General features: G+C 37.5%; 1 protein-coding gene and 1 non-coding gene across 2 annotated transcripts in view; one reads left to right on the forward strand and one right to left on the reverse strand.

The window, feature by feature from the left end:
• LOC125657502 (26S proteasome non-ATPase regulatory subunit 1-like) overlaps positions 1 to 5,524 on the forward strand; it is a 150,586-nt gene extending 145,062 nt beyond the window's left edge. Inside the window, exons 27-31 of the mRNA XM_048888095.2 lie at positions 1,114 to 1,257; positions 2,860 to 2,910; positions 4,459 to 4,534; positions 4,714 to 4,802; positions 5,325 to 5,524. Coding sequence (XP_048744052.2) covers positions 1,114 to 1,257; positions 2,860 to 2,910; positions 4,459 to 4,534; positions 4,714 to 4,784 — 342 coding nt within the window. The 3' untranslated portion in view covers positions 4,785 to 4,802; positions 5,325 to 5,524. The remainder of the gene's footprint in view (positions 1 to 1,113; positions 1,258 to 2,859; positions 2,911 to 4,458; positions 4,535 to 4,713; positions 4,803 to 5,324) is intronic.
• An 8,395-nt stretch (positions 5,525 to 13,919) lies between these two features.
• Trnaf-aaa (transfer RNA phenylalanine (anticodon AAA)) lies at positions 13,920 to 13,992 on the reverse strand. Its single transcript has one exon. It is a non-coding gene; the product is annotated as a tRNA-Phe (tRNA).
• Between the last annotated feature and the right edge of the window lie 8 nt (positions 13,993 to 14,000).

Below are 14,000 nucleotides of genomic sequence, written 5' to 3' on the forward strand. Positions count from 1 at the left end.
GCATATCTTTAAGAAAAACTAAATGCATAGTGATGTTGAGCAGGAAGGCCTTGACCACAATTGTAAATTTCATGATATCTGAGGTAGAGGTTCCAGGGCAGGGCCAAACTTAGTATATATAGTGTATATATGTACAAAACATACAAATAATATCTGCTGTAACACTATTGATACTAAATTGTTTTTGTCCTGTCTGTAATTCTGTCATTCTGTCTGAAACTATAACCTTGCTAATAACTTTTGAACAGTAAGTGATAGAGCTTTGATATTTCACATGAGTATTCCTTGTGACAAGACCTTTCCATGGGTACCAACATTTTTGACCCCGTGACCTTGACCTTGGAGTTTGACCTACTTTTTGAAAACTTTAAACTTCCTAATAACTTTTGAACAGTAAGTGATAGAGCTTTGATATTTAACATGTGTATTCCTTGTGACAGGACCTTTCCGTTGGTATTAAACCTTTTGACCTACTTTTTATTTTTTTTACATTGGTTATAACTTCTAAATGGTAAATATTAGAGCTTTCATATTGTACATGAGCATTTCTTTTGACAAGATCTTTCTACTGGTACCAAGATATTTGCCCTTGTGACCTTGGCCATCTTCAAAATTCGCCATTATCGGGGGCATTTGTGTTTCACAAACACATCTTTTTTTTTTCTTTTTTTTTTCTTTTTTTTTTTTTTTTTTAGATTTCATAGCCATTGGGAGTAGTGATACTTTAAACTAGTACTCAGGTGATCAATAAGGCCTGTGAACCTCGTGTGTGTTCATGAGAGAATTCAGCATTTAAAAAATCCCAATATTAAAGAAAATTTCCCAAATCAGATTCAGTGGACATAGGTTAACTTTTAAAATTGGTGTGAAGAACATGAGTGAGATCGAGGCAGTACCATGTATTGACTGGTTTATTATAGCACATATATAGTTTTTCTACCTTGAACATCTTTTTGACAAGATATATCATCTCGGGAAGATGCATGGGATACAATTTACATGACCTCAATAAACCAAATCCATACTGTGCTATGTTGATAGCTGGTGATAAAATTTCAATGCACATCAAGATAAAACTCTAGCTTTATGTGTGGAGATGGGACTCTGTTGTAGGATGATGAAAAGAAAGATAAAGAGGATGAAAAGATGGAAACAGAGGAAGGAGAAAAAGAAAAACAAGATAAAGAGAAATTGGAGAAAGAACCAGAGGCAAATTTCCAAATATTAAACAATCCAGCCAGAGTGATGAAAGCTCAGGTAAATATTTGGATCAGAAAATGTGATCAAGTGAAATTGCACAGCAAAGATTTGATAGATTTTATATTTACATTCCACTTCAATGGTATCTATTATGTATATCATTTAGTGTGTTGCATATATCAGATATTTTGGTAATTATTGGCATAACACATACTACTAGTAACACCATTAGTAACATGCGCACCATGTAATTCCAGATACTGTAGGTTTTAAAAGTATTTAATTCCAGGGAGTCATGATTTCCCGGATTACCATTTTTTATTTGTTTCCCGGATTACCATTTTTTATTTGTTTCACGGATTACCATTTTTTATTCGGTCCACGGTACGAAATTCCGCCGAGTTGCATATGGCTTACATGGAAATAGATAACATGCTTTTAAGTTCACTGGCACGAAATTCCGCAGATTTTATGCGACGATGGACATAGCAGAAATAAGTACCACACGTAATAATGTATGTTTACAGTATTACTATGTACTCTGCACCACTTTTGATAATTCATACCACTTTGATGGTCAGGTTAGGAACACAGTAAGTGGGCTGTAGATACCACCCTTCCATTAATGCTTGTACACAGGGGTTGTTAAATTGATAAATTTCACATCAAATAGACATGTACATGAATGTGTGAATATCATAGGAGTGATCTGCTGTTAGACATACCTCCTTTTGCATAGAGTTCAAACAGTTCATTTTTATAGATTTTGTGTAGGGATCTGATTTCTTGGGTTCAAGAAACGTAGTTCTCATTGAAGAGAAGAAATTTCATGTGTGATGTATAGAGTATTTCCGTGAAAAATATCAGAGGAAATTTAAACGAAATGGTAGTTTTTATCACAAGAAAATGCTAAGAAAGATATACATACATACATACATACATACATACACATATATATATATATATTGATATATGTAAAAAAAAAAAAAAAAAAACACACTCTTAAACACGTAGAAATATTTCGACCGTATACATATATATATAAGTGGAATTTAGCCCCTAAAAGTTTTGTAAATTAATGTGAAATCTAGATTTTTATTTTTTTCAAACTTAAATTCTTGTGTGACAAAACAATATTGACACCTAGATTCACACCATTTCTTGTAATTTAACTTCACAAATTGTCTAATGCACTCTCCATTCACAAAAAAGAAATGGTTAAAACAAATTTAATCTACACTTTTTCATCAACAATCCAGGGAAAAACCATACATTTATGATATCATATAAGATCATCAGCTTTTTGTATAAAGCAGATACCAGTTGTGTATACATCCTTCATCAAAGCCTTCGAATATTGAAATTCGTCTTAGAACCATATCATGTACAGTCCCTTGGAAATGTTAATTTTGTAACCAAATGATTTCAATGCAATATTTTTTAGTATTGCAGAAATGATACATCTTTTGCACATTATCTCATGTGATTTTGTTCTTTATGCAACTTTTGATTGTCTTGGGTGTTGTTTTTTTTTTTTTCATGAACTTCACAAGGCACTGAGTAAGCCATATATGTCTAACATGAAAGTTGATGCAAGCGTTGTGGAACCTGTCTTTTTCAAAGAAACATAACTCAAATTCTCTTTTTCTTCTGTTGCAGCTGAAGGTTTTGGTGATGCCAGAGGGAAGCAAGTACTCAGCTGTCAAAGATGTAAGCACATATCTAACACACACGAAAAACGTCATGTAAAATTCTACATCTAGCTGAACTGTAGGATTGGTTTAGTAAAAAAAAAAACCAGAAGAATTCGTTCTGCAATTTCTAAACATGTCACTAGTAACTTTTAGCAGTCTTTGCATTGCGAAAGGTATCATTAAATCTTTACAAATTGTGTGCAGACATGTTAAAAGCTTTTGAATGTGTCTCTCTGGGAGATTTCTGTAAAGTTTCTGTGATTTACCATGAGAGTCTTCAATTTTTTTCATTCGCTCACCATTCACAGATTTACGTTCACAAAGCATTCATCATTCTCCCACTGTGTATTTACCATTCACTCATCATTCAGTCTTTGTCTCTTCATCATCTTTCAGAAATTCAGTTTTTCAAAGTATTAATTTTTCTAATCACAAAAATTCATTGAAAGAAAACTCTTTCTAAAACAATATGATTGAAACAAAACAGTACTCACGATTACACTGTATTCTTGAAGAATAAAGAATGTAGATAAAGGTGTAATAAAGAAATAGGTCGATATTAAAATGATACAGTTCATCTGTGTAGGTCAATATTAAGTGATACAATTCAACTGTGTAGGTCGATATTAAGTGATACAGTTCAACTGTGTAGATTGATATAAAGTGATTCAGTTCAACTGTGTAGGTCAATATTAAGTGATACAGTTCAACTGTGTAGGTCAATATTAAGTGATACAGTTCAACTGTGTAGGTCGATATTATGTGATACAGTTCATCTGTGTAGGTCAATATTATGTGATGCAGTTCAACTGTGTAGGTCGATATCATGTGATACAGTTCAAACCTCAGCATTTGATGTGATTAATTATAAATTATTCATTATCACACCTTAAGGGAATGACACTAGTACTGTACGAGATTATTGAAATACTACTGGTTGAGTAAATCACATGATTGAGCCTAAAATATCATATACCCTTTCCCTTGGGACATATTATGTACGGAAAGGCAGAAATAGGATGGGGTCATTTAAAAATATTCTCAAGAACCACTGAGTCAGAAAAGTTGAAATTTACATGAAACTTAGAAATGAAGCCTAATGGTTTTTTACGAGATATTTTTGCAGTATTGTGATTACATAAATATTGTAAGTATAGGAAAATTAACTCTTACTTATACAAGAATACTAACTCTTTCTCCTTAAGATGGCAGAAATTCAATTCATCGCCCAATTCATTATATTTTTATAAATTCAAAAGAACAAAAGGTGGTGGTTTATAGAGGGTCAACTCTACAAGTGTGACTGAAGGGTTTGTGTTGAAACTGAATATTTACATTTCCAATGTATTTGCCTTTTATATCTTTACAAATTGTACTGATAGGCATCTCCTCAGCAACATGGTACAATTGTAAACAAAGTGCAAATGAATTCAGAATTACTTGATGATTATAGTACATCTGTTTTAATGGCAGGGAAATCTGACAGTATTTTCAAAAATGAAATTTCTTTCTTGAGTAAGTACTATGAAACAAGCATTGTGTGATGTGGACACTGTGATTTTAGGTTTCGCATGGCGGCATCATTTTGTTAAGGAACAGCAAGCCAGGAGAACAAGAGGAAATTATTGAGCCAGTTGCAGGTATGCATGATAGAGTGATTGATAAGGGGGTGGATCTAGAATTTTTAGTATTTACTAAACTAAAAAATATTACAATACAAAGTAACATATGTAGGGTATTGACACAGTTAACCCTAACCGTACAGGAGATCTGTTAGACTAGAGACTAGTATGTTTTAACTCTATGGGGTTTTTTTCAGCTGGAGGACCAAAGATTGAAGAGGAGGAAGAACCTGAACCTCCGGAGCCATTTGAATGGACTGAGGATTGAGGAGACAGGATTATATAGGTATCACAAAATATGTTTCAGTCCGTGTCACTCTTAGTAGACAGTCTACAAGTCTGAGGAGACAGGATTATATGGGTATCACAGAATGTGTTTCAGTCTGTGTCACTCTTAGTAGACAGTCTACAAGTTAGACAGATATATACATGTACCAGTGTGTTGTTCATACAGTGAAAATCAAGTAATGTTCCATGTTTTGCAAAATTTAACTTTACTCCTGGTCACGAAAATATCTATGAAACAAAACTTTTTTTTAAATATATAAGATCCATTTTATCTCGATCCTAAGATTGGAGGTATGCGTGCCTGTAAAGGTTAAAACTATGCATCAGGTATGTGTGACTGTCAAGGTTATAGTCAGTGGAAAAGTCAAGGTCAAAACTTTGTTCATGTAACCAAGTTGAGGTCAAATTTCATGTAGTTGGTCATCTGTTGCACTATTGGAAATGTATGCATTATTTATAAATGTATATCAGCTACCAATGCTGACTTGAAATGTTTTCAATGCTTTGTTTTGTCTTGTAGATGTGAATTGATTGTGTACCCAACAACAGCTGTATCACAAGTGTGTAAAAGTGAACAATGACATTAGTGACTGTTTTCAGAAGGTGTGGCCTTCATCAACATGATAGATACAAGAGACTGGGTTTATACCAACATGATATATATACATTTTTGTGAAATTTAAACAAAATCGAAAATCATAATAAATTATGTCAAAGAAATATTGCATTTTCTGGAATGTTTTATTTTTTAGCCTCTTCCCCCAAGAAACAATAAACCCAAAGGATTATGGTATCCCACTTCATGGTTTTTATTTATTTTATCATACGGCCATGTAAAATACTCATTTCTGATTGCCCGAGAAATGTTTGAAAAAACATGTTTTCCTGTGGGAGTAAAATCATGGATTACTTGACAGCAGGTGATGATATGAAAAATAAAACATGCATACAATTGATGCATGCAAGGTTTGCTGAAGATTCATTTAGACGTGTGAAATAGGTGTGGACTGTGTGTTTTACAGTGCTGAATACAAAGATTGAAGAAACATACAAGAACCGGCAGTCTGACGGGATTAACTTAATATCTCCATGTTAAAGTTTTCCTGTTCCAATGTACATGTATGTTTACGACAATCTGAATTTTAAAAAAATTGTTAGACTATTTTATACGCCCGTCGTCAGACATGTTTTGTTATGGCGCTGTCCATCCAAGGTCGTGTTTTTCTGGACTTTTCCGTAACAGATGCAGGTACAGCATTGAAATTTGGGCACAATTTCTCCCTCAAGAAGCGAAAGAGTGAATTTGCATTTCAGCTGGATTGGTGCATTGTGACCTACTTTAAAGCTAAAAGTAGGTCAAATAGTTTCCTGGACTATTTGTTGTTATGGATAGATATTGCACTGAAATTTTGTCATCACTCTCCGACTAGCGGATGATGTACCGTTTGCGGTACTCTTGTTGTGCTTTGTTATATTTAGTAAATGAATGTATGTAAATTAAGTATGATAAAACAAATAGTGCATGTAGTTACGAGTAACATTGAAAATTTTCACCCCTCATTTGTACCTCAGTTGACAATGGTTTTCTCGGGATGAAATTTTTTTTATGTTATCTCAACTATATCAAGGGTGTGCTTTTTCCTCTTTTCAGAGGAAATCCTCTGATTTGGTCAGTTTTCGAAAGAAAAAAATGAAACACTCTGGGTTTGATTTAAAGTGACAGAAAATATTTTTCCAGGTAGGATGAGGTGTTTTCGTCCTTTTTTGACCAGTTTTCCTCCGATTTCCGAGGAATTTTGAGACTATGATTGCGATTCAGGATTTCTAGTCAACTCGTACCCTGACCGACTTGTACCCAGGTCAACTCGTACCCAATAGGTCAACTCATACCCAAAAGGCAAAAGTCAACTCGTACCCAAGAATTTGGTTACGAGTTGACTCCTCCTCTTCAATATGATGACAACTAGCTCGTACCTAAGCGATATGTCACTTATATGCGCATAGATATATTGCATTATGGGCAAATTCTTGGGTACGAGTTGACTTTTGCCTTTTGGGTACAAGTTGACCTATTGGGTACGAGTTGACCTGGGTACGAGTCGGTCAGAGTACGAGTTGACTTGACTCCCGATTCAGACATGAGGTACCATGATTATTGCGTGTTGTTTAATGTCCCTCTCGGGGAAAATTTCAATCATATAGATACGTCACCGGTGCTGGTGGAATAGCTTCAAATTTTGACCTTTACTTGGTACTCAAGGTCATTGTGCAGCGATACCAATAATTGATGGTAGTTGTATATCTGACAGATAATACATGTATGTACACGTGACTTGTCAGTGAGATATATATGTAGCTTTACAGCTGCGAGCTACACAGTGCTATTTTGACATTTTTAAAAACACTAGATTTATTTGGGTAGATTTTGCGACACAACTTTCGTTACTACTTCAAATAGGTTAAGCCACAACTTTCAAATGGATGGAATAAAGCGTTCGAATCGGCTCATTCAGTTCTTTCCAAACCCACAAGAGAAGGTTGGAATTCACTGTTTCAGATTTCAATAAGAGAGAAATCGCTAACACGAAGTGTTTTTCCTGTAACTAGCATGAAATTAAACAATTTGTCGCCGTCTGTTAGGGAAGAGATACAAAGTTCAGGTTACTGATGCCAAATGACGTTTTGCATCAAAATCTTGCACCTATTGGGGATAGGAACTGGGGTGGGGTTTTTTTTTTACTCGGACGGTTTTCAATTCACTGTTTGGCTCACAGGGCAGACATGTCGTTCCGTTGTATTATCGAATTAGAAATGAACATTAACAAATATCTCCGCCACGATATATACACATTACATGTTGGACAACCGGACATATTCGCGGTATGTTCTTGAAACGTCCATTTCTGACGAAGCCAGGGTGTCGGTCTGACGAAGCTAGCGTGTCGGTCTGACGAACTTGGGTGTCGGATGACATTATAAACTCTGCAGAATGAGATACCGGTATTGCGATCGGTGAAAGACGGTTACTGTTCGTCATTGATACATATCTGCACCTGCAAATGCCTTGAATCGAGTAGAGCAGTTGTCACAGTATTCCCATCAATACAAAATGTGACAGTATACAGGGATATACACGATCAGACAATACGTCCTCTTTCTCAACCTTTACTTGTAGTCCTCCAATGTTTATAATGTGGACTCGTACATCCAACTTCAGGGGACCAAACCATTTCCTATCTTGTCACGAGAAGGTAGCTGCAATAATGTAGCCCTCTCTAACACACACACACACACACCCGAAAACACCGGAATAAAAACCGGATAGGGCTACATTATTGCAGCTACGAGGAAGGCAATTCTTCTCAAAAGTATACCTCAAAAAGTCCACCTTGAAAAAACAGAAAACATCGGATGATTTTCCTTCCTAGGATTGTCGTTCAAATGACCCAAACAATCTCGACAAAGATGTGCCAAGTAACAACCGGGTGAGCAGGAGAAAGACGTTTTTACATGCCAGAGGAATAGCCTGGTAACAAACAGCCACTCTCGGGATCCACTTTGGTGAAATTGTTACTGACAAAATATCTATCTCCTCTTTATCATCGTCAGAAAAGGTCAAATCAGCAGAAACTACACTTGAAACAGTATCATCGCAAAAGGAGAAGGTACGCTTAGTATATAAATTTGGCCTAGTAAAATCAAGAAAAATAAAGTAGAAGATGACGTACTTTTACCTATGGAAGTCAGTTGGGGGCAACATCTTCTCTTCAAATATACAAACGAAATGGCACCAAAACGTCACATAGCAGAATAATACGCTCCCGATTTTACCGGATCGCTATTTTTTAACCAAAACTTCAAAATTTTACTTAAGTATGTCAATATTTTGATATGTGCACATACAAGGCGATGGGTGATATTTGCGTGTGTTACTAGTAAACGAAATCTTTCAATTAATAATAAAAAGGGTCTTTCATCAATCGCCTTCCCTGTGCAATTATAAAATCTGACATTTCCTATTACTATATATAGAAAGTACACACCCTACATAGTATTGGGACATAAGATTACCAACTTCTGAAAATAGGCCAAATTTGACCCTTAGTGGTACTACTTTGCCGTTCAAATGTTTGTGTTGGCAAGGATAAAGGGGGGGGGGGGGAGCTTTACTTCCAAGCATCATAGACGCAAAAACAAATGGCTAATAAACAGGCATGAACTTCAAGGCGGTCTTTGTAAAATCTGCGTTCTTTCCCTTCCCCACAAGTGGATATGAAAATCTACAACAATTTTGTATCCAAACCATTCACTAACTTCAAAAAAGCGGTTGGCAAGGATGGATCCTTGGCAGAACACGAAAGTTCCGATTATCACAAGGCGGCGAGTATACAGCATCAGATTCTTAAAACAAGTTTGGCTAAACCAAAGAGTACTCTACCGTACCAAATTAGTAAAAAAAAAAAACAAAAAAAAACAAAAACCAGGACAAACCAAAGAGAACTCTACCGTACCAAATTAGTTAAAAAAAAAAAATACAGGACAATTGGGCACGGGGTGCTCAGAAGAACGTCTCTGCCCAAGATATTTGGTCTACATCGACATCTTTCTCTTTTCCTGTGACATTTCTGTGCGTTAAGACTGTCCTTCAAATAATGACAAAGATATGCACACAAAGTTGGTTTACGGAACGCAAAAAGATGGCTGATGAGTTGGAGATCGATGCAAAGGTCCCAAGATGGTGTAAGAGGCAAACACACAGAGACAATGCTGGTGATAGCGCTGATCCTTGTGATTATTTTAAGGACACTATTACTATTCCCTTTCTTGATTATTTATATCAAGAATTACGTTACAGGTTCCAGAAAGATGATGGTCTCGGCTATTCAGTATTATCACTGGTCCCTGATCAATTGGCTAAACTGGGCGATTCTGTCGCGTAGCAAATTACCTGATGTTTTGGAGGGAAAGATTTGGAAAGTGTACATCCTGATTACCTTAGATGCAATTAAGTGGAGGAGAACTTGTGCAAACATGAAAGAAGGGGACAGACCTGACAGTTTGCTGGCAACGTTTAGGATTACAGAATTCTTCCCGGACATCAAAACACTCCTGTACATAGGCTGCACCTTAACAGCGACCTCCAGTGAAACTGAGCACTTTTTTTCTGGCTCAAGGGGGATTTAAAAGCTGTATGAAATTCACGATGAGTGGAGACCGGCTGACGACCCTGGCTTTATGCGTATTCACCATTCCATTGAGCATTAACATGCGAGCAATAATGCAAAGATTTCGCAGCGAAAAATAAGAGAATGTTGTTCAAGCCGTGTATCGTGGATGTTAAAATCTTTCTTAATCAGCTTTTTTATGCATCGACTTTCTAAAACACAAACATAGGTTGTGTGCTCGATCTCCTCAACAAGTATTGCCTTCAAATGCATCTCCACTCATATCTCCAAAGTGGAATGTTTCCCACCAAAGTAGAACGGAAAAGAACTGTAAACTCTGTTGTGTCCAACCATTTCTCAGAAACTAGATCAGCACGTATACTCAGAGACCCTGACTTCACATTCTTTAGATGTATAACCCAGAGTAGAAATCCCAACATGCCCTGGAAAATTCCTACCGACATGCACGAAGTTCAACTTTGCAAATTCATTGTAAAACTCTGAATTCTTGTCGATGCTCCACCCGAAATGTGTAGAATTTGTCATCGTGTTTTTACAGATGTTTTTGAGCATGCTTCAACAGCATGCAAAGGAACTTTTGTATTTAGAGAGGCTTGGTGGCAAACAATAGTAGAAAATTTTGATATCAGCTTATCCGCTGAGTTGTGTGGACTTGGCAGTCGTGACCTATATACGTTTCTTTTAGGTGGAAGGTATCTGCCAGGCCTTACGTTTTCTGAACAATCCTCCAGTTTACATCTCCTTAATTTCGTTCATCAAGGGATGCAGCAGCCTGGTCTACAGAATGTCTCCTTTAGCTACATGAGCGAACAATCGCAAACCAATGTAACTTCCCAGTTTAGATATCTCAATGTCGTATTTCACACTGTACTCGATAATGAAAATTTAAAGCTGGATATGCATATGAAGATATACGTGTATTTGTCAATATAGATGTGTGCATATGTGTGTATATTTTCATGTATAATATACGTATAACGTATGATGTGAAGAAAACATTTTTCTCTAAATCGAGTACCTCTGGTATTACTCAAAGGAAGGTAAAGATAACGAACAGTGATCAATCTCATAACTCCTATAAAGGTGAAGATAACGAACAGTGATCAATCTCATTACTCCTATAAAGGTGAAGATAACGAACAGTGATCAAATTCATAACTCCTATAAAGGTGAAGATAACGAACAGTGATCAATCTCATAACTCCTATAAAGGTGAAGATAACGAACAGTGATCAATCTCATAACTCCTATAAAGCTGAAGATAACGAACAGTGATCAATCTCGTAACTCCTATAAAGGTGAAGATAACGAACAGTGATCAATCTCATAACTCCTATAAAGCTGAAGATAACGAACAGTGATCAATCTCGTAACTCCTATAAAGGTGAAGATAACGAACAGTGATCAATCCCATAACTCCTATAAAGGTGAAGATAACGGATAACGAACAGTGATCAATCTCATAACTCCTACAATGGTGAAGATAACGAACAGTGATCAATCCCATAACTCCTATAAAGGTGAAGATAACCAACAGTGATCAATCTCATAACTCCTATAAAGGTGAAGATAACGAACAGTGATCAATCCCATAACTCCTATAAAGGTGAAGATAACGAACAGTGATCAATCTCATTACTCCTATAAAGGCGAAGATAACGAACAGTGATCAATCTCATTACTCCTATAAAGGCGAAGATAACGAACAGTGATCAATCTCATAACTCCTATAAGCAATACAAAATGACGAGTTGGGCAAACACGAACCCCTGGACACACCAGAGGTGGGATCAGGTGCCTAGGAGGAGTAAGCATTTCCTGTCGATCGGTCACACCCGCCGTGAGCCCTATATTGATATATTGTAGTATATAGAAGAGAGGATAAATTCTGTGGCTGGACCGGGAATCGAGCCCGGCATTACTAGTCAGGTGCTCTAACCACCGAGCTCACCAGGCCGATATCCACGGTCCGTATAGCCCTACCTACTACATTATATTCTCCTGATTTTTTCTGTCTTATATACAATCTATGTCATGTCTATTCTTCTATTGTATATACATTTTGTATGTAAATATCCTTTAGGAGTAAATAAAGTATGAATGAAAAGGCGATTGTTGATATAATTAAATTATAACGCTGGATACAACCATTCTATGAACGTATAACAGAGGATACAACATTTCCTAATACATTAACAATTTGCTACGATGCAGGGTTTTTGTGACACCGTCTGGCGTTTTCGTGATGCTTTTAAAATTTGAATATTGAACTTCATTGTTTATTACAAGATATATACGACGTAAGTTATAACTGTTCCAATGGAGAGGCGTTTTTCAAGAGGGTTTTAGGACTGCATCCCATGGACACCACTTCCAATAGCAGGGACCAAGCTCGCTGTCTATATGAAGATTTACCACCACAGAAATAAACCGATTCTTCTAGATCGTATTGTCTGTCTACATTTAAGCAGCATCTACCTCCAAATGAACAGGATTAGTCCATTTTGTCGTGATAAAATGACGGCTGGAACAGTCAGGATTACTAATACATCTATATACGTGTATATATATAAGGCATGAGATGACAACAACAGGACAGTAGACTCGACTTTATAGACAACACAATTCTGAATACAGATATTCTTATCAAAAAGCATCCACAGCCATAAGCGCCCGGAACCCCGACTTTCTGTGGTCATCTCAAAATATTATGTTAACTGGATTACCAGGCTAATTAACCCTTCTACTGAACGTGAAATCGGAGGTCTAACAACACACAAAATATACTACGATTTGCCAAATGACATCAATTTGTGATAATTGAAAGTAATAAAGTAAAATTGTGTGAACAATCGCCGCTCTTTATAGGGAGAGATTTTGATCGTTTCTTTAACTCAGGCACAGAAAACCACTGAATTTTGATTTCCTCCTATCCATCAAATATTTGCTTTTTCGTATGGAATACATCCTAATTTGTCGGAAAAATTTTCTTGAGCGTTAGCAACACATATGTCCTCTAGCATCTCTCTACACTTCAAAACAGTAATTAAACGATTGTGATTTCAGACACAGTACCGACATCTTTGTAGACGCTTACTCTCCTCCACTCACTCCTGTGCCCACTCTCTCCCTCCCGTGCCCACTCTCATTAGTCCACTCTCTCCCTCCCGTGCCAACTCTCACTAGTCCACTCTCTCCCTTTCTCACTCCCGTGCCCTCTCTCACTAGTCTACTCTCTCCCTCCCGTGCCCTCTCTCTCACTCCCGTGCCCACTCTCACTAGTCCACTCTCTCACTCCCGTGCCAACTCTCACTAGTCCACTCTCTCCCTTTCTCACTCCCGTGCCCTCTCTCACTAGTCTACTCTCTCCCTCCCGCGTCCCCCCCCCCCCTCTCCCGCTCCTGAACTCACTCTCTCTCTCGGAGTCTCCTATATCCAGTATTTTCCCTACTTTATCCCGAGCTCACTCTGTCTCTCTCCCACTATTTCTCTGGAACTCACTCTCCCTTTCCCCTTCTCTCTTCGTGCTCAATTTGTCTCCCTGTCCCCCCCCCCCCTCTGTCGCACACTTTGTCTCTCTCTCTGTCGCGCTCAATTTGTCTCCCTGTCTCCCCTCCCCCTCTCTGTCACGCTCACTTTGTCTCCCTGCCTCCCTCTCTCTTTGTCGCGTTCACTGTTGCCTTCTCCCTCGCATGCTCCTTGTCCCTCTCTGTATTTCGCACACTCCCTCTCTGTCGTGCGCTCCCGGTCTCTGTTGCGCATTCCCTACTCCCTTTCCATGTCTTGCGCCCCCGTTTCTCTCTCTCACGCTCACAAGACTTGGTCTACAGACTGACCGACAGTTGCGAAACAATTTGCGCCCTTTTTTAAAGGGGGCATAAAAATTGTTCCTCTTTCTGCATTGTGTAACAGGAAGGGGAAAATGCAACAGACAAGAACGGAATTCGAACCCTTGCCCCCTGAATCTTTAGACAGGTGCTCTACCAACTGAGCTATCTCGCCATTGGCAA

This window comes from Ostrea edulis, chromosome 9 (genome assembly GCF_947568905.1).
Source record: "Ostrea edulis chromosome 9, xbOstEdul1.1, whole genome shotgun sequence".
Taxonomy (NCBI): Eukaryota; Metazoa; Mollusca; class Bivalvia; order Ostreida; family Ostreidae; genus Ostrea; species Ostrea edulis.